At 43.7% G+C, this 25643-nt stretch overlaps 1 protein-coding gene across 1 annotated transcript in view; it reads right to left on the reverse strand.

The window, feature by feature from the left end:
- PKNOX2 (PBX/knotted 1 homeobox 2) overlaps positions 1-25643 on the reverse strand; it is a 1229177-nt gene that overhangs the window by 737534 nt on the left and 466000 nt on the right. Inside the window, exon 4 of the mRNA XM_086957319.1 lies at positions 23723-23894. Coding sequence (XP_086813445.1) covers positions 23723-23894 — 172 coding nt within the window. The remainder of the gene's footprint in view (positions 1-23722; positions 23895-25643) is intronic.

Here is a 25643-nt window from a genome sequence, read left to right on the forward strand (position 1 = left end):
GTGTTTTTTAGGACTTATAGATGAGCAATTGCATTGGTTTCAGCTCTGTACCCACTACTATTGTGTTTATTTTGAACCCCAATTACACATTTCCGTTTTTTTCATCAACATTCTCCAGTCCTTTGTAAGTTTTGTTCACCCCTAAAGACCACTTTCCTCTCTTTTCCTCGATCTGCTCCTCTGTACGTTGATGCCTCCTCGTTGCCCTTAACCTGACTATTATTCTCTTTCCTTTGCACCTCCAATACATTGCAAAAAAAAGTGCGTCCCACAATTTTGATCTTTTTGCATACGACCCATTACTTTACACAACATGTGAAAGGAAGGACATTCTTTTTATACATCCAAACATTTAAATACAAGGTATCCCTACATATTCTGTAAAAAATGTGAAGTACAACTGCCTTGCACATTTGTTTCACAGTTCGGCGGGCACCACTGTGCCAAAATGTAAATGTAAATGTAAATGTATAGGCATTTATATAGCGCACTACTTACCCGTAGGGTCCCAAGGCGCTTCGACCGCTGCGACACCCTTCCTGGCTTCCCTGAGAGATGGTCCCTTAATGGGTATCTCCAGGGTGAGACCAGGCATCCCCGGCGGTCTGGTGGGGCCGTTAGTGAAGATGAGGCAAGCTAATGCCCAGAGTTGCCGAGTGTGATCGCTGATCAGAGTGGGCACCGAGGCGAGAGAATTATCGAGTCCGCTGACCCTGGTCCAGAAACCTGCCGCGCCGGGAATCGAACCCTGGTCCCGGGCCGTCCTCTGCTCTCGGGTCTGCCACCTCTAACCAGTGAGCCACACTGGGAAGTTAGAGTGCTACTTTACAATGTAAATGCAACACAGTTACTGTAACAAAGGCAGTCATTAGCTGCAAAACTGATATATGCTCTAACACATGGCATTTTACAAGACATTCTTTACCATACACCAAATTTATTGTTCACTTGCTAAACATGTCTTAAACAATAGACATTTGTTCCTCTTTGCAGTATATCCATTAATTTCCACACAGATTCCATCACACGTTCTCTACATACCTTATTAATAAATAGAAACAATAATTCATACTTTATACTCTCTAACACTTGTTAAACTCACTACTTATGCAAAGAGAATATTTTATTTAAGGAAAAACCTATTGGCTTTGTCTTATATAGCGAGAACGTGAGCCATAGGCATTGGAGTGCTGTATATGAGCAGCATTTACATCACACAAAGAAACATTATGTTTCGTTTTTGGCACGGGGATATTAAGTGGTTTGCCCAGAGTCACAGGACGTTGAAGCGAAACCAAGCCTGTAAAAGCATATACTAGTACAAGTGCTTTCTGTAGAAAGCTGGTAATAACACACGTAAGGCCTGTAGAGAGTTTAACTGGGTTTTATTGTCTACAGTTCAAAGGTGAGGAGACCTCAGCCACAGCTTTCATCACGAACGATGGCTGCTTCCTTCACAGGGTGCTCTGCTCCGAACGTTCACCGCTGTGGCATTCCAAATGATGTCACAGCGGTGTCAACCATGAGTTAACCTGGGGGAGGAGGGTGAGTGATGCGGCATCGGTGCCCCCTGGGTCAGGAGATGCCACACTTTCGCTTGCGAGACTCTAGTCTAACAATGGGCTTGGAAACCGCCCACTGCATTCGTTGTGAGCACTGTTGCTCTTCTTTGCTGCCTTGTCCATTACTCTTTTTAAAAACCTTATCTAATTTATCCCCACCCTCTCCTTTTACTTTTCCCCTCCCACATGCACTCCCATCCCTTTTTAGGTCTCGTCTGGCGACGCAGTGCGAAAGCACTGTCGCCAGCGAGATCTATTGTCACCGACTTGCCTCGGAAGTGGGACAGAGATGGGCACGCGCAGGTCTTTTGGCGATTGGAGTCTGTGGGCGCGCCCGTGCAGCCATGCGATGTCTCCTATCTCCCTTCGTCGCAAGCCTCCGCAATGTAACTTTTACTTTTGTTTTTATGCGCACGGGCGCTCAGTTTAACCTTCTGGCCCCCAAAAGGTGCTTTTAAATAAACTTGCCCCATTGTTGGAGCAGTTACCAATGGGGGGTCCGCTCAGGAAATCAACCTGTACACTGTGCCTTCATCTGCGCAACCACTAGACAAACTGAGAATCCCCCACTCCCCCGGTCTGGGGGGGGGGGAATCCTCCTGAACTGCGGCTGAATGCGGCACGCTTCCGGAGCACTCCATCTCTCCTGTACTTCTGCCAGCACAATGCGGGGCTCTCTCATCAGTCATGGGAGCCCGCACTTCTATCGGCCTCTCTCCTCAGTCATGCGAGCCCGCACTTCTATCGGCCGATCTTCACCCGGGCCCCCTCCTGGGACCCTGGACGTCAGCTCCTGCGCTCCCTCTCTGGTGCCAGGGTTCCCTCTGCACCACGGGCGCGAGCCGCAGGCCACGCTGATGTGCACGCTCACGGCGTGTTGTGCGTGCAACGCGCGCATGGTGCTCTTTAACTTTTTTCATTTGTGCGCACCGCCAAAATGCTTATCTTTTCTAATTTGGTTTTATAAAGTGCGGCACGCCAAGCTTTGTATTCATGGCGGCCGTACACTTATCTCCCGATCTCGCTACCTATTTACACTATTTTTTAAAAACACAATCGCAACAGCCCCCTAGTTATGTACCACCTTGTGAACACGACTCGCCTTCTGGGGCTTGAAGAACACGCTGTAAGCCGCAATCAGGGAAAAGAGACAAGTACACGAACACCAAGACGGAGCAGATGCGTTTGCGGGTCAGTCTCATCATTTAATACTCCCATTGGCTGGGCTGGAGGGGAACGAGAGCGTGAGGGTGCTTGGGACAGGGAGCGGCAGAAGAACCCGGAGCTGGGGCAGTCCCGGATAGCAACCGCACCGGTATTTATTCTGCAGCAGAGACAAAACCACAACCATGTATCAAGGAAAAGTTAAGTTAAACATGATCCTAAATGATTTTCGTTACTCCAATCTGATCTTCACTTTGACAGATATATATCATATAAACATAAAAAAGTTAACTCATACACATCATAGTCACCCTATGGAATACTTTGGTATACACAAACACTCTCAAGGCCTGTGCAGGGAGTGTGCTGCAAAGAGTCGCTGAGTGACAGGTTCACCTGTTCTCCTTGATTGGGTGCTCGCTGCCTCCCAAACATGAAGCAGGACCTGGAGGTCCTTGAAAGGACTCATAGTGGGTTCTCACCTCTCTTCACGGATCATGGTGAAAGGTGCACAGGATCACCGCCTGTTAGTGTCACTCTGGCCACACCGACAGACTGAACCCATATGTACAACTCTTTCCATTTTGAAGTGTGACAGCCTCATAATATCTCTGGGGGTGGCCATTGCCTTACCCCTAAACAGGGATTGGGCAACCAGATGGTCTCAGCAATCCTTAGAGCTGGTTCTGAAAGTGACTCCCGGTCTCGAGCTACATTTTCCTCTCCTCTTGGGTGATCAATATTCAACTTGTCCTGAGGAGGGTAAGCTTGCCCATATGCATGCATTTGCCTTTGCTGCATCTACAGGAAAAATTACAGACAGGCATATGTGGAAGAAGCACAGATCCTGTAAGATTGCTCATTGCCATAATTAAGAAAGTGGCTTAAATGTACAACTTACCAACAGAAGGCTACCTGGAAATTTACGTATCCCGCCTCAAGAATGCATAAGTATGGTAGCCCTTGGGGTGGGCTTTCGATTTCTGCTGCCTGTAAACTAAATTTAAGCATCAACCAGCGAAAATCTGGAGACTGGATTACGGGCATCAGAGTCAAATGCCTTAATCAGGCTAAACAACTGCTTCTGCTCAATGTTTACATTTCTTCACATGTCAGAGAGAAAAAGGTTAAACTGAATCGCCTGATCCAGATTGTGTGTAATCTAATAAGTGAAAATGGAAGCAAACTTTGTCTAATCTCAGGTGATTTCAACACAATTCTTTTTCAAAACATTACAGAGGTGTATAATGATATACAACCAGAAGTCTCATTACACCTTGTGGCCCAATTGAAATCAGCCGGTAACAGGCAAAGCAAATTGGGAGAATATACAGTTGTTCAATTCAACCGCCTGGGTTACACAATAATGAATGGCACTTCCCCATGGATGCCCCACCATCTTGGACAAAAACAAACAGTCACACCCATTCATTTTTGGACTTCACGCTAAGTAACAACATAATGCTTCCACTGATGAAGAATTACTTGATCGTATCACAGGGAGAGAGTGACCACCGCCCTCAAATAATTAGCTTATCCCTCAGAGTCACCTTTGATGCAGCAATTAGTTAAACACAAATCGGAATTCACACAAAGAATCTTATAAAGCTAAAATGGTCAGATCGCTCAAACCCCGCAAACATGACAAAATGCAGGGCTCTTCTAGGAGCAAGAAGAGAAGTTGACATCGCACTAACAGAGCATGGGGGTTTCTCTTAAATCAACTACTTAGCAAATTTCCGTCCATCTCTAGAAAACCATCAACAAGCGACCGATTGCTTATCTCAGAGGAGACTAAAAAATCTTAAACTCGGCGTAACTTAGCCCTACGTTACACCAGGAAGAGTCCGGGAGATGCTCAGTTATTTAAAATCTACAAGCAAGCCCAAAAAGCATTTAGGCAAGCCAATTACCAAGACAAACAAATAACTGCTGACCAGTTTGGGCTGAAATTAATACATGCCAGCAAAATTCATAATCCAAAGTTATTTTGGTCGCTTGTGAACAGGAGGACACTGGACTCTAGAGGGCAAAGCAGTGCAAACATAAGCAAAGCTGAATGGGCACTCTATTTAACAGACTACTTTAAAGAATCCAAAAATGGAGAGCAACGATTTAATAAGTTCATACTACCTGAATTTTCGCAGCCCCTATTGGAAACAATGAGTGTCGGAAGGTAAGCCCTGCAAAATTAACCGTCTGCTCACGCTCAAGTTACTAACACTGTTGATATTGCAAACCAGGAAAAAGAGCTCCTGTCCAAGGCTTTAAAGGTTCCTGAAGTTCTGAGATCAAAAATAGCACGCAACACAAATAACACCGGGTCAGATGGGGCTCCTGGAACAAACGGTCTTTCCCAAATCCTGTATAAAGCAGATTTTAAGCTGTGGTCTGAACATCTAGCCCCTTTATTCTCTTACTGCTGGCTCAGCCATCCGATACCAGAGTTGTGGAAAGGAGCCATTATCTATACTAACTTTAAAGGAGGTAAGAGAGATGACCCCAAAAACTATAGAATGATAGCCCTGCTGGGCATCGAATCTAAACATTATGCCAGCCTGTTGCTTGAAGAGCTGTCGTCCTAGGCACATAAAAACCCTTGTCTACCTTTCAATCCGACCGGATTTGTGGCCAAATCATGAACCGCTAGTAATCTGCTTGCTTTATCTGTATTGAAGGAGAAAGCATCAGTTCTAAGAATGCCATTCCATTGTTGCTTTGTCGACTTTAAAGCAGCCTTTGACCGGGTGCCCAGGGGTCTGCTATGGCACAAACTGCAGCAAGGGGAAATCCCTCCTGCCCTCTTAAAGGCAATAACCCAACTCCACTCAGATAGTTGGATTCGTATAAAGTTGGGAGAGGGATCTCACCCCTCAAGAAAAATACAAACCATTTCCGCGATACAGCGTGCGCAAGGTAAATTGTTTTATTTATTTAATTACTTACCTTACTCCTGTCTGTCGTATTTCAGACTCCACTACCCCCCACCATACCCCTTCCCCCCTCCCCATCGCCCCGCAGCACTCCCTCGGTGAGCCGGCACTGGGTATGTATCTGTCCCACCTTACTCAACGACAGAAGGATTCTGCTGCAGGCAAATGGAACAAACTTGGGGACCGGCAAGCCAGAAAATACGATGCTTAACATTCGGTTAAAAAAATAGTTTGAAGAGCAGCCAATTTTTTTGCGTACATTCGTACATTCTTGACGATACCCGAGACCACACAGAACTTTCGAACCCTTTAGAGACAAGCACCAAGTTTGTATCCCTTTTTTCTTCTTTTTCTTTTTCTCTTTGTCTATGCCGAGACTGTTCCGTCATTTTAACAATTAAGTTTTAGTTCCTTGTGGTCCACACCCTTCATCAAAAAAACATAACACCACTGGAAAATTGTGCACATATTATATCTGGGACACTATGCCTCACTAAAACTTAGAAATTTTATAATTTGTAACTTTTGTAGTAACACCTCGTCTTTTTTAAATCTTTTTACATATATAAAGTATTTTCTAATTGTAATGATTTTAAATAATCAAACAATAAAGACAAATTTCAGACTACAAATTACCAAATAAAAATACTATTTTAAGTATTCTGGAAAACAGTTACTTTGATAATTAGGTGTTAACAATGACCAATGTTCACACATTGCCCACTTTCTCTGTTTCTCTCTAGTGTGCTAATTTTTCGTACAATTACCCTTCTGTCAAACCTTCATGTCACAGCGGTTACGTTACTTACATTGTATTGGCATCAAACTGACACACACGGTGTGTTCTCAATTAGCCTTATTTAATGGAGTATTGACTAGTATACTGTTGTGAGGTGATACACAAGGCTGAACTATTTCAATTAAAAGCATAAACGTTGGAGTTTCCAAGAGGATTCTAGCCTGGTGCCTCCACTTTAGATCAGAACATTTTGTCTCTTGTCCTGTACTTTTTATCTTTTTTTTCTGTGCCGGTCTGATTGGTCCTGGTCAAGTCAGATAGTCATTGGTCAAAAGGTGGGTGTGGCCTCGGGCAGCCAAGGCCGTTTGGAGCTGAAGCTCTGTGTCGACCCTGCACTCCAGGCTGCAGAAGTAAGCTTTCCAGCACTCCACTCTGGAACAAAAGGCAGGTTCCGGTGTTGAAATATGGTTGGAAACGCTTGGGCATAACATCACTGCCCTAACCTGAATAACTGGCCCCGAATCGAGAGTTCACGGTTCAGAGCACCGGTGAGCAAGATAGCGCCTATCCCGAGCTGACTTGTTACAGACTACCCTGGTTACGGCACTGAGCCGTAGATAGGACCCTGAAGCTGACGCGGACCTCCTATAATCATCTAGCAAGTACCGCATTTCTAAAACTGGAGACTGCACTGACCCTTATGATCTTGGGTGGCAGTTCTTGCCAGAGTTTGCATTGTCACTGGGCCAGCGGCGTTATTGCTGAGACAGACGGAGTGACCAGATGTAAATCGATCAAACTGGCACACTCCGTTCCTGGTCTCGCCTAGGGCAGCTTCATGCCCAACATCCAGCAACAGGACCTGCATTTAGTTTGCATCATTAGACCGGCAGCTGGGCTCAGCACTGCTTTGTTGAGACATGGGGCAGGGCTGACTGGTGGGAGCCTGCCATCAGCTGTTGATACGCTGCCGGCAGTGTCCTCCAAAAACCACAGGAGACGCTTCTGAGGCAGTGAGTGGGAAACGAAATAACAGCCACATACAATCCCTTTGTGGGCTTTGTGAACCTCTGGCACCTAATTTAATTCCCAATAAGAGCTCGACAATCTACTTTCAAATCTGAACTTACTGAGCCTGATCTTAAAATGGCGCCCGCCTAGGTACTCTCACCGATGAGGGAAGATGTCCAATCAGATGAGGGGGCCCAGATGTTTTCCCAGCACAAATGGCATAAATGAGTTTAACAAATAAATAGAACTTGAGGCATGCCCAGCTGCTGAATCACGGTGGCCAATCAGACTTAACTTGCCTGACTACAAGATGGCAGCCTCGCTATAAACCCTTACCGATCCTACCATCCTGGCCAGTTCCACTCGCCCGCCTCTGGTCTCAAAATCTTTGATCACTTCCTGATCTTCACTCATCCGGCGGAGCCCGAACCACATGGCCGATTCCCGATGGAGCTGCACCGTCAGCTATAGGGGAGATTGACTCTGGCACACCGCTATGACCGTCACCTACCCAGCCGGACTTTGGACATATGTTCTTGTTGCCTTTTCCGCTGTTATTTTCTTCCTATTGACCCTTTTTATCCTTTGGCCTTGGACAAGTGTCTCAGCTATGACGCTTATTTTTAGGGAATGAAAAGTTCCACCGGCAGAGTCAACCTATCTTTTTGACCATTGCCCGGTGGAGCTACCTTGTTAGATATATAGGAGATGGGCTGCAGACTTCCCCCTCGGCCGTCATCTACCCAGCCGGACATTGGGCAGACTTTCCTTCGTCTCTCCACTGTATCCCCTCCCTGTTACCCTTTTACTTTACCCCCTCACCCTTCTACGCACCACTAATCAACAGATGCAACTTGTAACTCATTTATTTTTTTTATAACAATGTTTTTTGTAACCAATGTAACTTTCCTCATGTAAAGCGCTCTGATATCTAGCCAGCGCTATATAAAACTCAAGGAGGCTCATTTTTCTATCGAAAATGTCAAAAAAATTGGGTCTAACTTAAATTTGACAAGAGCAGCTGGCCCAGACAATCTCCCTGCGGTGGTGATAAAAAAGAGGATGGATTGGTGGGCTCTGTTCTACTCTAAATTGTTCCAAGGGATTCTTACCTCAGGCCAAATCCCAGAAACTTAGAGAGGGGCAATAATAAGGCCGATCCACAAAAAAGGGGACCTTAATTCACCCAAAAATTATAGGTTAATTAATTTGTTGGATATAGGGGAAAAAGTATTCGCCAAATTGATCCTAGAAAAGCTAGAGGATTGGTCAGAGCTGAACCAAGTCATACCACCAGAACAAGGGGGGTTTAAGGAGGGCCACTCGACGGTCGACCACTGCTTTGCACTTTGGTCTATAGCGGGGAAGTCCATAGAGCAGAATGGTAGGTTGTGTTGCTGCTTTGTGGACTTCCGTGCTGCGTTTGATTTTGTAGACCGTGGGAAGCTGTGGGAGACATTGATTGGCTATGATATCCCCAGAGAATTGCTGAGCCTAATACAACTTCTGCACTCTGCAAACTGGGCAAGGATTATCTTAGACACAGACAGGAGTATATCAAGAAAAATTGAAATCGGAATTGGGTTAAGACAAGGGTGTGTCTTGGCCCCCAACTTTTTTCACTCTTTATAGCAGACCTACCCTCTACTTTAGGTAGTGCAAGGGGGGCAAGCCCCAATATAAATGGGACATATATAGCATGCCTTTTATACGCTGACGACCTGGTAATCTTTGATCAAACGGAGATTGGGTTACAAAGAAAGCTGAATAGCTTCCATGAGTATTGTAAGTTGAAAAAATTTGTGGTTAATATGGACAAAACAAAGATTCTATGTTTTGGGAGAAAGGAAGTAAGATTCAGTTGGTGCCTAGGTCCTGAAAAGCTGGAAACTGTAGAAGAGTACAGGTATCTGGGTATGTGGGTATGTGGTTTCAGAAAAATCTAAAATGGAAAACCCACCTAGATGCTTGTAGAACAAGGACAGCAGCATCTATAAATGGCCTTAAGAAATTTAATGGAATTTACAGAGAAAAATCGGAAAGGCCAGTTTTAAAGGCTTATCTAGCTATGGTCCCCCCGCAATTCCTGTATGGGGCAGATTTACTATTCTTGGATGGTAAACATGGATGGGATGTAGAGAAGGGAAAAGCTTTGAAAAACGTATTCTCACTCCCTAAAAGCTCCATGGTGCAAGCTGTAAGGTTAGAAACATGTGTAACCTCATGGAAGATAACAGTTTGTATGGCCTTAGTGAGATTTTGGCAACGCCTGTGTACTGAGGACGAACTAAAGGTCTCGCAATGGTGTAAGAGAGAAGTGCTGGTGAGTGAATGAATATGGCCTAAAGGGATTAGAAATTCCCTCAGTATGGTTGGCAAACTGCTAAGTCTTGATGTAAACCCTGTGTCTCTGCAAATGGAGATCACGGGAAAGGCCTTGAGGGAGGTAGGATATGAGGTATCTCGAGCAGAGGACCTAGATTATCTGGCGATGAAAAAGTCAGTTCAGTTTATGGCCCAGGCCTGGCAAAAAGAAATACACTTCCCTTATATGGATAGATTAACGAATAGATGGCTGAGGAGAGAAGTTCTAAGACTAAGATCTGGATTGAACCCCTATTATGGTAATATTAGAGCAAAATCAGAGATGATAGATAGCGCTTGAAATTGTAAGTGTATAGTGGAAACCTCGTGTGATATGATGCATATTTTATTAGACTGTTCAAAGCTCTTAGAATTTCGAAAGGAGATTTTATGTCCAATTTTAAAAAAATATGGTGTCCATAATAGACTTGCTGCAAGTATGCTCCTAACAGAAATGTTCTCTTTGGATATCGCTCGTGCTCTGGGGAGTTTTATGCAAAAAGTTAAACAAACTATGAATTGCGATTAGTCTAAGCCCTGTGTGGTGAATTTTAATGAGTTATAGGTGTATATGGTTTTAAAGTTTTTATCTGACAATGAATTGTTTTAAGAATGTTTTATCTGTTTAAGGACAATGGTCCAAATAAACTTGATTTTTGAACTGAAAACTCAAGTAAATAAAAAAAATGTTTTTAAAAAGTGGAGTGCCCAAAAGTGAACGTCGGAGATTCTAACCTGTATCTCTTTAGACAATATGTGCATAAAGCATCTTGTGCTTTGTCTGGGACAAGGTGTTGGATTTGTAAGTGGGAACGAGTGAAGCATTTAATTGATCCTCAAGGCAGTCAATCGATGCAGAAACTGAAATGGGTGTCAGATTCTTTAGCTCCTAAGGTGCGGCCCAATGGAGGCACAAAAGCGAAGGTTCTGCCATTGCTTCCCAAGTGGCGAGAACTCTTGGAAGACTGCAATTAATATAACACTGTACGCAATGAGGAACATGCCACAATGCAACCAAATACTGTTCTTGACTGATAATTTTATCATGAGGTGCATCCTTTCAGCTGTGCCTTGAGGCTTCTCTGGTCCATTAAGTCTTTCAGACACACAAGTAGAGGTGAAAGAGACTTTCTACTCTTCAGGGGGTTGCTAAATAAATTCAAGCCCTTGCAGCCTCACTAGTGCAGGAGGACCCTCGCCGTCAGAGGGCCCCATTTAGTCTAAGTCATATTGATTATCGTGGTTTATGGGATTCTTATCACATTGTGCCGGGAGGGAGAATAATGTTGTTTTACGCCAATGAGTAAAGTAATAATGGAAGCTGCAAGGCACAGTTTGTGAGGTGCAGTTTTTAGCCGTGGGCTCTCTTCTTAACATAAAACAACACAAAATATTAAAAGTTTGGAGCCAACATGGATGCTTCTCATAAAATCTCTATGTGACAGAAAGGATGCTTTCATTTGGAATGATTCTGGAAATGAGCAGTGGAGCATAACAACAGTTTTCTCTGTCAGAGACATTATCTTAATTAATGGAAGGCCATAGGGTAGGGTAGAGACTTGTTTGAACAAATGGCTTTATCCCTTGTACATTTACTCTTGAATGGGATAGCAAAAACCTTTTTCGTCAACTGGAATGTTCGTTAAAATGATAGAATGCGTCACCTAGGGTACACAGCCCAGGGATTTGCATGCCTTTTCTTACACCGCAAAGCATGTAACCATTAAATACGACCAGAGATCCCAGTTTTATGATATATATTTTTGGTAACAGTTCGCTCTGCATTACTCGTATCGGTATTTATACATCAATATATATATTTGGTTTTGAGAAAAAATGCCAAATTACTCCTAGTATATTTCTACATTTATTTACCTGATAAATGTGCACTCATACTTTGATTGTTGGGTTGTAGCACTATATGCAGTACTACGTTATATACCAGTGCCCTGACATAACATATTGACATTATTGTACCAACATGTGTATTACCGGTATATACGCTCTACTTAGGTTTTTTTTACTCTTGTTGTCAGTTTATACAAATAGTGGCCTGGTAGTCATGACTGACAGGGTTCTGTATTATTATCAATAAATACAGACAGGTGAAACAAAGGGTTTTTGTCTACACCTATAAAAGAGCCAACAAAACTGTAACAATGTGAGGCGTAGGTCCGAATCATAAACGCTTGTCCTTGTAAAGTGTATTGCTAAAACTCAACAACAATGTGGTATTTACATTCTGGTTTATGTGTCATACAGATGTTGAAAATCATGTAAACTGTGAAGTGTTTACCTTCTAAGTTAGTGTTGGAACACGAGACACAATTCATGCCAGGCAGATAAAGATAAGTGCACAAAAAAAACCGCTTTCCATGAGTAGTTGTGACCAACTCATGGATATTCAGGAGTACGTCACTTCATGCCACACATAAAAAATTGTGAACCGGACCTATGTGTTTATCATCAAATCCACTAATTAAAAGGTGATAGGAAAAGAAAGTGTTGCGGACAAAAGCTGTGACAGCAGATTCGATGAACCATGCAGAAGTGTACTGATTAGGCATTTGTATATGTGCTGGAGCCGATATTCAAACAGATCTTGTCAAATGCATTTAAAGTAAAAGGTGAGCAAAATACACCGATTTTACTGATTTTAGTGTAAGGGAGGATGGATGATGGAGATGAATCTTCTTATATGGAGGGGGAGATACAAAATAATATATGTTTATAAAATGTATGTAAGATGGGATAGGGAGGGAATGCCATGAGAAACAGATCTTTTCAAATGCCGGCAGGGCGGGAGGAGACCCGGAGACACAGGAGCTTCACAGACTGGGAACATTTGACTAAGTGATAACAAAGGTGAAAGTCACTCAAATGTCAAACCGGCAGCACATTCTGAATCCACATAACGTTCCTTTAGTTTACCACGTTCCAGCTAAGTTTCTTACAGCTGATGTCACTGGTGGGTGACTACCATTCATGCCAAAATGAGTTGATAGAAAGGAAGGCTCTGGGTATATGGATACTCCCAAGCTCACAATTGTTAGGACTCAGGGCACTATTTTGAAAGTGATTTAAAAAATAGAACAATTAGTAATCCTATGCATCTGTTTTTCAATAAACATTAACTCTCCCTCAAACATATTTTGAATACAGCTGTTCATTGGCTTCCCATCTTCTAGAATCATTTTACATTTTAAATAAGGGTAAGAAGGGACAAGCTGCACTCTCTTTATTGTAATATGTATGGGCTCCCAATAATGTTAATGAGCTTGCAGGCTGTTGCAAATATATTAAATCTCTGGGCAATAAATAGCTTGCTTAATCTCCACAACGGCCCCTCGCGGTGGGATGCCTGGCTCTCACCTTGTGGATACCCTGCCAGGGTTATCTCACAGGGGAATACCAGGACGGGTTCCCTAAGCAAGCGCTTAGATACCGGGTCGGTGATTTGCGCTATATAAAATACATGTACATTTACATTTACATTTTGGATGCCAGTGAATCATGTTTTCAAGGGATACAATGCTGCCGCTTCTGAACAAGGAAGATTGGGGATATCTGATGGCGGGTGAGTAGGGATCAGCTAGAGTCACTAACCTGCTAACCCCATGATGTAGCTTAATGATAGTGTTTGATTCCACAAACAGGGTGCATCTTGTGTTTGCGGCTGATTCAAGATCAAGCAGACTACTGGACTGGCCACAAATAGCGGATGGATTGCAAATGTCATGTCGTTTAAGGGCAATGAATAAATTTAACAGAGCAGTTTGAGCTTGTGTTTATGTGACTGGATTACTCGGAATATCTACCCACCTCTGCAGCACACGGCTGGCTTAACAGCTAATAAGACTGATAAAGGCTCATTACTGCTTTAGTGAGGAAGATGAGGTGGATATTTCAAGCACCAGTACAAATGTTAGGAGAAATAATATTTCAAACATTTTCTTAAAAGGAGGATGGGTTTTCTGTGCCCTAGTCATTTGTAGGAACCATTATTGTTTTTGCTGTATTGTATTGTATCACAATTGGATATATATAACGCTTACTACCCCTGACGAGGCATCAAAGTGCTTTTTCGGTGAGTAGCACGCTACTCTGGATCCCAAAAAGGATTAGTGGTGAATTGGTATAGTGAAATATGAGATTAATTTCAGCTGTGGAAATGTTAGTCCGCTATTTGGATTGAGAAGGATAGTGGAGGGATAGAAGAGGAAAAGGTTGGCATTTATATAGCGCTTGCTACCCCTGAGGAGGAGTTGAAGTGCTATTCTGCAGGTAGCACACTACTCTGGAACCAGAAAATAATTAGTGGTGAATTAGTCTAGGGAAATATTTAACTATTTGAGTGGTGCACATCGTGTCTGTTATTTGTATTGAAAAGGATAGTGGAGGGATGGAGGAGGGAAAGGTTTGCATTTACATAGTGCTTGCTTCCCTGATGAGGTGTTGTAGCATTTTTCGGCAAGAAACAGGCTATTTTGGAACCCAAAAATGGTTAGTGGTGAATTACTGTAGGGAAATATGAAATTAATTTGATTTGAGCGGAGGACAAGTTAGTCTGTTATTTGGATTGTAAAAAGAATAGGGGAGCGATAGAAGAAAGGAGGGTCTAGAAAGTTTTTTTGTGATTTTTTGAGGGGGAATTCATAGAAGTAGGAGGGTGTTTGGGATGAGTAAAGGAGAGGTGGAGGGGGAAGAGTCAGAGGGAAGGGTTTAGAAAGGCTTTTTTGAGAGATCTGAATAGTAAAAGAAGTATGAGATGATGCAAGGAGAGATAGAGCGGGAAGAGTCTAGAAAGGGTTATTTTGAGGATCAAAGTAGTGGTAAGGGATTTGGGATAAGTGGAGGTAGAGGGTATATTGAAAGAGGTATAGGGTGAGAAATATGGTAGTGCATTGGAAAGAGTAGTAGAATGAGGATTAAGATGAGTAAGGGAGTTGAGGTAGAGGATATATTGAGAGCGGTACAGGGTGAGAAGGTAATATATGTAGATTAAAGTGCATTTAATAAACCCACACTTTCAAGTGTTGCTGTACTTTAAAATATTTTATTTTTTAATTATAAATAGTGAAGCAATCGTTGATAGATAGTTATGATAAAAAGATGTACTTATTTACCCAGTCACATATATACATGTTAAACATAGAATATTGTGACTATGAGTAATATGTGCATTTGTTAAGCAGAACTAACGAATATCTATATCTTTAAAAACATAATTAATATACGTGTTTATACAAAGAAATACACATATGTAGGTACACATCTATAGTCCAAATAAAACCTTATATACAGAGGGATATGTGGTACATTTATGTTTGAGTATGGTGGTTACGTGGGGAAGAGCCAGTTATTGAGTAGTCTTCTGTAGATAAGGTGGTTATCCATGAATCTTATGTTTGGGGGTAAAGAATTCCATAGTTTGGCTGCTTGGACAGAAAAGGATGTAACACCCACATTTTTTTTTCTTGTACGGTGGCATTTTGAGGCAAGGTGCCACTCTAGAGGGGAGGTTCCTTTGTTAAATCTATTTTGTAATTTTATTCATGATGAAGAGCGGTCCTGTTCCATGTTTTGCTTTGTGGGAGATACAAATTAGCTTGAATGTGGATCTTGTGGCAACCGGTAATCAATGTAGGGCTTTCAAGGTAGAGGAGATGTGGGCTTACAGTGTTATATGTAAGAGTAGTCTGGTAGCAGAGTTCTGAATCAGTTGTAGTCTTTTCATAGTTATTAAAAGTGATCCGTGGTAGAGGCTATTGGCATAATCGAGTTTGGACAGAACAAGAGAGATGGTAGCCTGGAACGTGTGAGGGAATCCCAGGTAGGAGAATATGCGTCACAGAGTTTTGATAGTAACAAGCTTGATTTTGCTAGTTTGTCCGCTTGGGCATTCATTGATAGCTTGGAGTCCATGGTCATTCCAAGGTTTCTTTACTTCCTTTGATACTTTAGGCAGTTTTCCCAGATCTTAAGGCCATGCGGCAACTGGGTCATAATGTTTCGAATCACCACACATGAATATTTCCGTTTTAGGAGCATTCACTTTGAGATGGCTCCATGTCACCTATTGATCCACGGCTCTGAGACAACTGAAAATTGGTGAGTTTCGAATGTCTTTGGGGCATTCCAGTTGAAGGAGTATTTGTGTGTCTTCTGCATAGTAATAGCATGTGAGTTGAAATGTATTGATCAGTGCTGGTAATGACTTCATGTAGATGTTGAAAAGCATGGTTGAGATGATGGAGCCTTCAGGGACCCCTGTTTTTGTGAAGTATGGTTTGGAAGAGAAAGGGGGGTAATGGATGACAATAGTTCTGTTAATATTATTATTTTAGTTTTTTGTAATACGCATGAATCACCCACACAGGTATATCATTGTGCAGCAGGAACAAAAAGGTTCTGTTGGGAAGGATAGGATGTGATTCAGTCGAGAGCAGTGTCCTCTATGCTGACTTCGTAGAGTCTTTGCACCAGTGTGTCACGGTCATATACATGGGCACTAAAATACGGTCCGAACCTGGATCTTGCACAAAAGAGGCAACTGTTTTCAGGTCACATCTGCATTGAAGCCACCAAGCTGATGACATCTGATGCCCGGCGTAAGACCTATAAAATCTAGGCTGGGGCATCTGTCACCTTGGTGTAAAAAAAACAATGTTCATTCCGCTTTTGTCTACTGCTTACTTCATTGCCTGGCAGCTAAATAACAGCCCTAAAACAATTTCACAGCAAACCTGGTGCATTCCGAAATGGATGGCCATTCCTAAAGAGATACGTTTTAGTGGAACGAAACCAGGTACAGAGAAGGTTTATCTTGCTGTTGGTGCAGGATCGGACTGGGATAGAAAATAGGTCCTGGCACTAAACTAAAAGTGTCCCTCATTAGTGAATTAGATATCTAAAAAAAGTCATTCACATTTGCAAAGTTTGGCAGCTTTGAAATTATAAAGACACGCTGTATAAGTGTTTTGAGAGGCATGAAAGACTGCACAAATAGATAAATTAGTAGTAAAAACCGGCCCAGCAGACCATAAAACAGGCCTTTAACCAGCCAAAAACGCATCTACACACTGCCCTTTCAGACCAGCCCCGCAGGTACTACCAGATTGCCCTATGGGCCAGTCCAACCCTGCCTCAGAGTGTGTCCAGACAATTCTGCAAAGAGGTGGAAAAATTTCTGTGCACGCCCTACCTCTCAGAGATGAAACAATTAGTTCTATATATTCAACAGTTACACAGATGCAACAGGAATATTGAGATCGTGTGTGATCCTTGCATGCCATGCTTCTGTAAAATACAAAGCCATTTTGCAATGTCAGTACCTCGTAGGATTAAAGTGGCTGTACCACTCCGCCAACTCAACTCTTCTAGCATCTGCAATTCGAATTCTTAACCATCCCAAGCAGACGTTACCAACCAGAAAGGAGAGCTCTGGAGATCTTATGTTATATTGTATTGTATTGTATTGTAATTGCATTTATATAGCGCTTACTACCCATGACGAGGCGTAGAAGCGCTTTTTCGGCAGGTATCACTCTACTCCGGGACCCATAGAGGATTAGTGTTGAATTAGTATAGTGAAACATGCAAGTACTTTTTAAGTGGTGGATAGGTTAGTCAGTTATTTGGATTTTGAATGATAGCAGAAGGATAGAGGAGGACAAAGGTTTGTATTTATTTATCACTTTTTGACGCATTCAGGAAGCCTCTAAAGGATTAGCGGTGAATTAATATGGTGAAATATGAGGTAATTTCAGTGGTGGATATTAGTGTAGCGGTTACCCAGAGCTGGAGAGCTAGTGTAAAGAAATACCGCGGCAGCACTACATCTCCCAGAAAGCCCTGGGGCCTGACAAAACAGTCCACGCCCCCTGAGAGGGTATAAAAACACTTCCGTCCCATTACAGGATGCTTGTCAATCCTTCCGGTTTCTTGATGGTGAATGGACGTAGCCTTCCGAGAGCTGAGAGTGCGCGGACACTTGCCTTCCCGCTGAGGACGCCGAGTGCTGAGAGTGTGCGGACGCTTGCCTTCCCGCTGAGGACGCCGAGTGCTGAGGGTGCGCGGACGCTTGCCTTCCCGCTGAGGACTCCGAGACACTTTGAGAATTTCTAGTAAGTAGAAATCTGATCTATTCAATTAGCACGGCCGTGCTATCCGAGTGTAGGTATCTACTTTCCTTCGGATATTCCCAGAGGATATCACCGAACCTAACTCGTACTAAAAACATCTTTTCCTCCCGTTGGTGATTAGAACTACTCGAGGAGAGAGTTAACTTGAATTTCCTTCTTGTGAATCAAGCTGTGATTTAACAGCCCCCCCTCCCGCTTGAACTAGAGTCTCCATCTTTCCCAGACTTCAGGCCGTCTCAAGCGGTGGTTATTCGTAAGTGACTACTTGTTTATATGTGTATATATTATCAATGTGATCTTTGCCTCATAGCCGTACTAAACAAGTGTTCTTGTATTTACAGACATTGTTGTGACTTGAAGTCATCCGAAGCCTTAGACGAGACCTTGAGGGGTGTCTTCACAACAACCTTCCCCGAGCAACTACCCTTCCCCTTACCTGGAGGACTACCTGTCTCCGGTGTGTACATCACCCGGAGAGGGTCAGTGTTATCGGGTATAGGGAAGACTATCTTCTCTCCGTGGTCCCCGCTGGCTAGACACCTAAGGTTAGTGGCTTGTGTATTCTTCTCTTGGGTTACTTGTCTGCTGCTAACCTTGACAATTAGTCTGTTACTTGGAGTAAGAAGGATAGCGGAGGAATAAAAGGGGAAGAAAGATTTGCATTCATATAGCACATGTTACCCCTGATGGGTGTTGAAGCGCTTTTCTGGCGAGTAGCACGCCACTCCTGAACCCATAAAGGATTAGTGTTGAAAACTAGTATAGTATAACTATGAAGTAATTTGAGTAGTAGATATGTTATTCAGTTATTTGGGCAGTATATTAGTATAGTTGAATATGGAATTTGAGAAGTGAACATGTTAGTCTGTTAATTTTGATTGAAAAGGATAGTGAAGGGATAAAAGAGTGAAGGATTTTTTTTTTAGGTCTTAGCAGTAGGAAGATGCTTTTGGATGAGTTAAAAGGAGTTTTGGAGGGGAAGAGTCAGAGAGGAAAGTTTAGAAAGGTTTGTTTTAGGGGATTGGTGTAGTAAGAGGGTGTCAGATGATGCAAGGAGGGGTAGAGCAGGAGAGAGTCTAGAAAGGGATATTTTGGCGATCATAGTAGTGGTATGGGGTTTGGGATAAATGAGAGAGTGGATGTAGAGGATATATTGATAGATGTATAGGATGAGAGCTACGGTAGTGCATTGGAAGGAGTAGTAGAAAAAAGTTTGAGATGAGTCAGAAGGTTGGGCTAGAAGATATATTGAGTGAAGTATAGGCTGCGAAATAGGCTAGTGCATTGGAAATGCTAAATTAGAAGAAAGTGATACATTTATAGGTCCATAAGTACATTTAAAGTATATAGATACATAAAGGAAGTAAGTATATTTAGATAAAATATATTGATAGAGGCACAGGATGAGAAATAGGGTTTGTGAACACAAAAATGGTGGCTGGGGGAGCACTGTTTTAACACACAGGTCTTAGCACAGAGCAAAGGAGAAATTTGGAGGGAAAACAGATTTGTCACCAAGGAATGAGAGGGACAAACTACAGAGGTTGGACTGCAAATCCCACAATTCAACACGTTAAATGCAAGCAATCGTGGGCAGGGAAAACAACGAGTTTAAAACACAAAACAGGTGATAACATATGCAATCACAGGCAGGTCAAAACTGCAATTTTAAACTGTAACAACCACATGCAAAGACAGTAATCACAGAAAGGGAAAATCGTTTTTTAATCAACTTTTGTTTTGGGAAGAGACAGCACTAGTCTGTCTCCTTACCACTTCCTGGACTCAGCTCACTGCAATCTGGGGCACAGGTAGGCTGCAATTCACAAGATGGAGGAGAATGATTTGGGGTGCACCCAGCAATGCCTTAAGGGGCCTGGGCAGGTGTGAGAGGAGGCCACAGACTTGCCTGGTAGCTGAATAGCCAATAGTCTGCCGGCCGGCCTCCTAGGAGACAGACAGGCTCAATCCACACTTTGGGCTTCTGCAGGTAAAGGCTTCACTAACTCGAAATCTAACAATACTGTTTGAATAGAACTTTACTCCCCCTGCTGGCCAAAAAATGAAGTGCACAAGCCCCAGTAAATACAGTTTAAACAGCTCACAAAAGCACCCTCTGATCTAGAATAGCCCTGTTGCTGGGGGAGGGTGGGGGGGCAGGGGGGGCTGGCCTCACTGGCTTGTGAACACAAAATGGTGGCTGGGGGTGCACTGTTTTAACACACAGGTCTAGCACAGAGCAAAGGAGAAATTTGGAGGGAAAACAGATTTGTCACCAAGGAATGAGGGATGCCTGCACTGACTTGGCCTTTTCCTTTTAACTGGGCCATCATGACCAGGTCTACGGCTGCGCTCCATGATGTGTGAAACAATTTTGCCGTGTTTCTACTTCCATTTAGGAAGCAGAGAATGATTTGGACTCTCCATACAAATATTTCTTAGGACAGCACTGAGGGAATGGGTAGTAATCCATATTCTACAGAGGATGGTCACACCGGCTGAGGGGACATCGGTTACAGTTCTAGCAACAGAGCTCACAGGGCTGTAGCTCTTGGCTTTGCATCCATGGGCCCTTGTGGCAGCATGGTGTTGAAGGGGAGGGGCCAGAGGCAGGTCATCAAGTGTATGGAAGGCTGCGACCACCCTTCAGCGATGTAAATGTAAATGTATTTGAGCTTATATAGCGCACAGCTACCCGCAGTGGGTTTCCCGGCGCTTGCTTAGGGAACCCGTCTTGGTATTCCCCTGTGAGATAACCCCGGCAGGGTATCCACAAGGTGAAAGCCAGGCATCCCGCCGCGAGGGGCCGTTGTGGAGATTAAGCAAGCTATTGCCCAGAGTCGCAGAGTGTGAACCCGTGAGTCAAGAAGGCACCGGAGCGAGAATTATCGAGTCCGTGGAATTTTTGAGCCCAAGACCCGCCGAGGCGGGGAATTGAACCCTGGTCCAGGGCCGATCTCAGATTCCGGGTCTGCCGCCTCTAACCCCTGAGCCACACTTCTCCACGCGATGCAGGTGGTTTCACGTATGTGTTCCGAGTACTATTATGGGAAGCAAGTCCTTAGTTCTGTGGAATCCCCATGTTGGACTCACATGCAAAATGTTGAATATGGCGCTCATTATCAATTTTCTTCACATCTGGAAAAGAGTAGAGAGAAGTAGGATGGTGTGGTGTGGAGTGCAGTGGCATACAGTGGAGTGGAGTTGAGTGGCATAGGGTGGAGTGGTGTAGTCTAGCATGACATTGACTGGAGTTGAGTGGCGTAGAGTGGAGCACAGTGGGATGGAGTGGAGTAGAGTGGCTTGGCGTAGAGGGTGTAGAGTGGCATGGAGTGGAGAGTAGTGGCTTAGAGTGCTGTAGGGCGGATTGGTGTAGAGTGGAGTGGGTAAAGTGAAGTGGCATAGAGTGAAGTTGTGTAAAGTGGAGTAGAGTAGTGTAGAGGGGCATTGGGTGGGGTGGAGTGGCACTGTGTGGAGTGGATTGCTGTGGCATAAAATAGAATGGCATAAAGTAGAGTGGAGTGGCATAGACTGGAGTGGCATAGAGTGGTGTACATAGAGTAAAACAAAGTGGACTGACATAGAGTGAAGTCGCATAGAGTAGGGTGTTGTAGAGTGCAGTGGTGCAGAGTAGAGTGTAGGAACATAGAGTGCAGTGGCATAGAGTAGAGTGGTGCAGTGGCAGTGAGTGCTGTGACAGAGTAAAGTGGTGCAGAGTAGAGTGGTGTAGAGTGCAGTGGCATAGACTGCAGTGGTGCAGAGAAGAGTGACATAGAGTGCTCTGGCATGGAGTAGAATGGGGCACAGTACAGTGCCGGAGGGTAGAGTACAGTGGTGCAGAGTAGAATGGTGCTGAGTAAACCAGAATGGTGTAGAGTGCAGTGGCATAGAGTGCAGTGGCATAGAGAAGAGTGGTGCAGTGTGGAGTGTCAGAGAGTAGTGGCATAGACTTCAGTGGTGTAGGGTAGAGTGGTGCAGAGTAGGGTGACTCAGTACAGTGGCGTAGAGTGCTTTCGAGTACAGTGGCATACAGGGCATTGGCTTTGTGGCGTAGAGTAAAGTGGTGTAGAGTAAAATGTAGTGGCCTAGAGTAAGGTGGAGTAAAGTAGAAGAGAGTGGGGATGAGTAGAGTGCTGTAGAGTAAAGCGGTGCAGAGTGGAGTGGTATAGAATACGTTAGCAGAGAGTAGAGTAGAATGGCATAGAGTGCAGTGGGATAAGGTAGAGTTACACAGAGTAGAGTAGAGTGGAATAGAGTGCAGTGGCATGGAATAAAGTGATGCATAGTAGACTAGAGTGGCGTAGATGCAGTGCCACATAGTAGAGTGGTGCAGAGTAAAGTGGCATAGAGAGCAATGGCATAGACTAGAGAGGTGTAGAGTAGAGTGTAGTGGCATAGAGTGTAGTGATGGAGAGTAGAGTGGCATATAGTGCAGAGGCATAGAGTGCAGTTGTGTAGAGTGCAAGGGAGTAGAGTAGAGCTGTGCAGAGTAGAGTGGGTAAAGTGCAGTGGTTTAGAGTTGTGCAGAGTTCAGTGGCAGAGTACAGTGGAATAAAGTAGAGTGGCACAGAGATGATTACAGTGGCATAGCATGCAGTGGCGCATAGAGTGGTGCAAAGTAGAATAGAGTGGGGTAGAGTGAAGTTCTTCATAGTAGAGTGCAAAAGCATAGAATGCAGTGACGTGGAGTGGAGTGGAATAGAGTGCAGTGGCGTAGAGTGCAGTGGCACAGACTAGAGTGGCGCAAAGTAGAGTAGAGTGGCGTACTGTGCAGTGGCATAGTGACGAGTGGTGCACAGTAGTGTCCAGTGGCGTTCAGTGCAGTGTCGTAAAGTGGTTGCAGTAGAGTAAAGGGGTGTAGAGTGCAGTAGTAGAGAGTTCAGTGGAGTAGCGTGCAGTAGCATAGAGTGCAGAGTATGGTGTGAGAGTGAAACGAAGCAGCAAGGAAGGGGGTCGGTGAGAGGGAATAAAAGCTACAATTACATGGATATGAAAGACAGACTGAAAACACAAGCACTTATTTAAAGTGCCTGAACACAAAAAAAGTTGCTCCAAAAATGGGAGCAGGGGATGGACACAAGTACTTGGCCCATGCTCTAAAGGAGGGCCAAACACAATAAGAGGACATGTGCCCACATGCCATGGCAAACGTGAGTGAAGCAAATGAGAGCGGCACTGAAGTTAAGCTATGGGTGGGATGTAAGCCCCCTGTATGCAAACAAAAGTCTTGCAAAGTCATCATATGTGCTGTCTAGGCGAAACCTACAAAGAAGGAAGTATACAACTCTTGGCACACATTTGCAGAGTGTATTGACTGGAAAAGTTAACAACGAATACAGCAGCTACATATCTATGTCATGAGCCAATCTCATCTTCTATCAGAGATAAGTTTCAAACATGGCAGGCTTTTGTGCAGGTGGCGCCTGGTGGAACAGTCTTCTTTGCCTCCCCCAAGGACCTTCATTTCCACTGATTTTTATCGTTGCCTGAAATCTACTGGACACACAAGGATCTCTGCAGGGCATGCTTTTAAGCCAATAGTTATGTTTGGACAGTGCCCGCCCCCACCCCGCTCAACCCCCAAGTTAGCGCTAGGTGTGGCTGCACCGGTCGCACCACGCTAAAGCCGGCGCTGGTTCCAAAGCCTGCAGCCTTAAGAAGTGTTCTAAGTACACGCTTGTCTGCCAATGGTCGTGTGAGCTCAACTATTAATAGCGAGGTGTGCCTTCCTTCCGAACTGTGCATGCAGCGACCCCGAGCTACTGCAAGCAGGCACTAGGCCTTATGGAACATTCTTTACATTACCAAGTTGTCTAGCTCAGGGTCCTCGCTGAAGAAAGGCTTGTGCTCCTGCTCCTGCTGGTGAACGAAGTTCTCGATGTCTACATCAAAGCTGGCCGAGGTGATGCACTCAGAACCTTGTGTGGCCTGCTCACATTTCTCAAAGAGGAGGGTGAGGAGCGGGAAAAGTGGATGCCTGCAGGTAGAGGGGAAAGCAGAATCAGTTGATTAATTACAGTGTTAAATGCGTCGACCACACTCCCAGCGTACGCGCAGATTGAAGAACCTCGAAATATTGCAGTGCTTATTCTTTACATGTTATAGAGATGCAAAATTCTATGATTGCCCAGAACATACTTCAACTTTTGGACTCCAGATTCAGTTGAAAGTCACAATCTTAACACGTTAACACTCCTCAACACTCATTTGGATGTAAAGCGGACTGCAAGCGGCGTCTATCCACTCACTATCCTGCTCTGAATTAATTCAGCTATTCGTTTTCACCATGTGCTCGCATCTCTAAACAACTTTTGCTTTTTAATCTTCTCTGGTGCCTTTTTCCTTCTCTGCATTTCCTTTATACTTTTGCTCATCTTTCTTTTCTACATTTCAACCCGCTTCTTCCTTTTTGCATTCTTTCATTTATCTTTGCTTTATTCCGTTTTAGTTCCATCGTATTCCAAATATCTCAATTTTTCAATTCTATCTCCCTTAAAACCTAAGGGGCACATGCATCAAAGGAAATACCGGTTGCAAATGAGCAGATTTGCAGAATCTGCCCCTTTGCGGCCGGTATTTTTGCATTTGGGATGCATCGTCCCAAATGCACAAAACGCAAATTGTGATTGCATTTAAGGAATCGCATATTGTGATTCCTTAAATGCAATACAAGATGCCTTTTAAAATAGCGATTTTGCAATTTGGGACTGCTATTTACTGAGAAATTATTCCAGATGGTAAATAACGAAAACTTTGAAAGTGCATTTTTCAAAGTTGTAGGTTACACACACACATGCTCTTGGGACATGTGTGTGCACAACATGTGTGCACAGATCAATTTCAGGGGTGCAACAGGGTGTCCTTTTGACACCCTTGAAATTACATGCACAATTTGCGAGTACCTATTGTGTGCTCGCAAATTGCGCATGCAATTTCCCATTCATTCCTATGGGCCTGTAAGCCCATATGAATGACTGGGAAGTCATTCCTTAATTGTGACTTGTAATTAGCGATTCCAAAGTAAGGAGTGTTTAGGAATCACTATTTTTATAGCGATTCCTACATGCATAGGCTTTTGCGAATCCTTAATTGCGATTCCTTGAAAATCTCAATTAAGGACTCGCAAAAGCATAGCTTGATGCATGTGCCCCTAAATGCTTACTTTGCTAATTTGCTTTCCCCTTCGCTCACGGGGTACCACCTGCTTTTTTCTCCTTTTCTTTTCTCTAGCTCTTCCCCTCTTTCTTTAAAGTCACATCTGCTCTTCTGTCTCTTTCCTATATGTTTTCCGTGCCTCGCACCATCTTCATTACTTCTCTGTCTCTTCTCATTGAACCTTTTTTCTCTCTTCTTCCTTTCTCTTTCTCTGCTTCACTTAATCCTCTGTGCCCCCTGTTTCTATCTCCACTTTGTCTCAGAGGCTTTACTTTCCTCCTATAAAGTCGATTTTGTCTCTTCCACTGCTCCCATTCGCTCTCCTCTGTAATACTGTCTCTCAACTTACATCTAGTTCTTTCTCTGTTTACCTGTCCCTCCAGCACAATACTTCTCTCCCACCACATATATCTCTCTGCCTCTCCTTCCTATATTTCTTCTCAATATATTCAGTTATGTATTTATCTATGTGACACAAAGATCACAAGCTTGGTTACAATGGAATGGAGCACTGTCCAAAGGAGTGATTCCATGGAAAGCAATGTCAAAGATTAGAGCAAAAGGGCTTGGA

This window comes from Lissotriton vulgaris, chromosome 2_1 (genome assembly GCF_964263255.1).
Source record: "Lissotriton vulgaris chromosome 2_1, aLisVul1.2, whole genome shotgun sequence".
NCBI lineage: Eukaryota > Metazoa > Chordata > Amphibia > Caudata > Salamandridae > Lissotriton > Lissotriton vulgaris.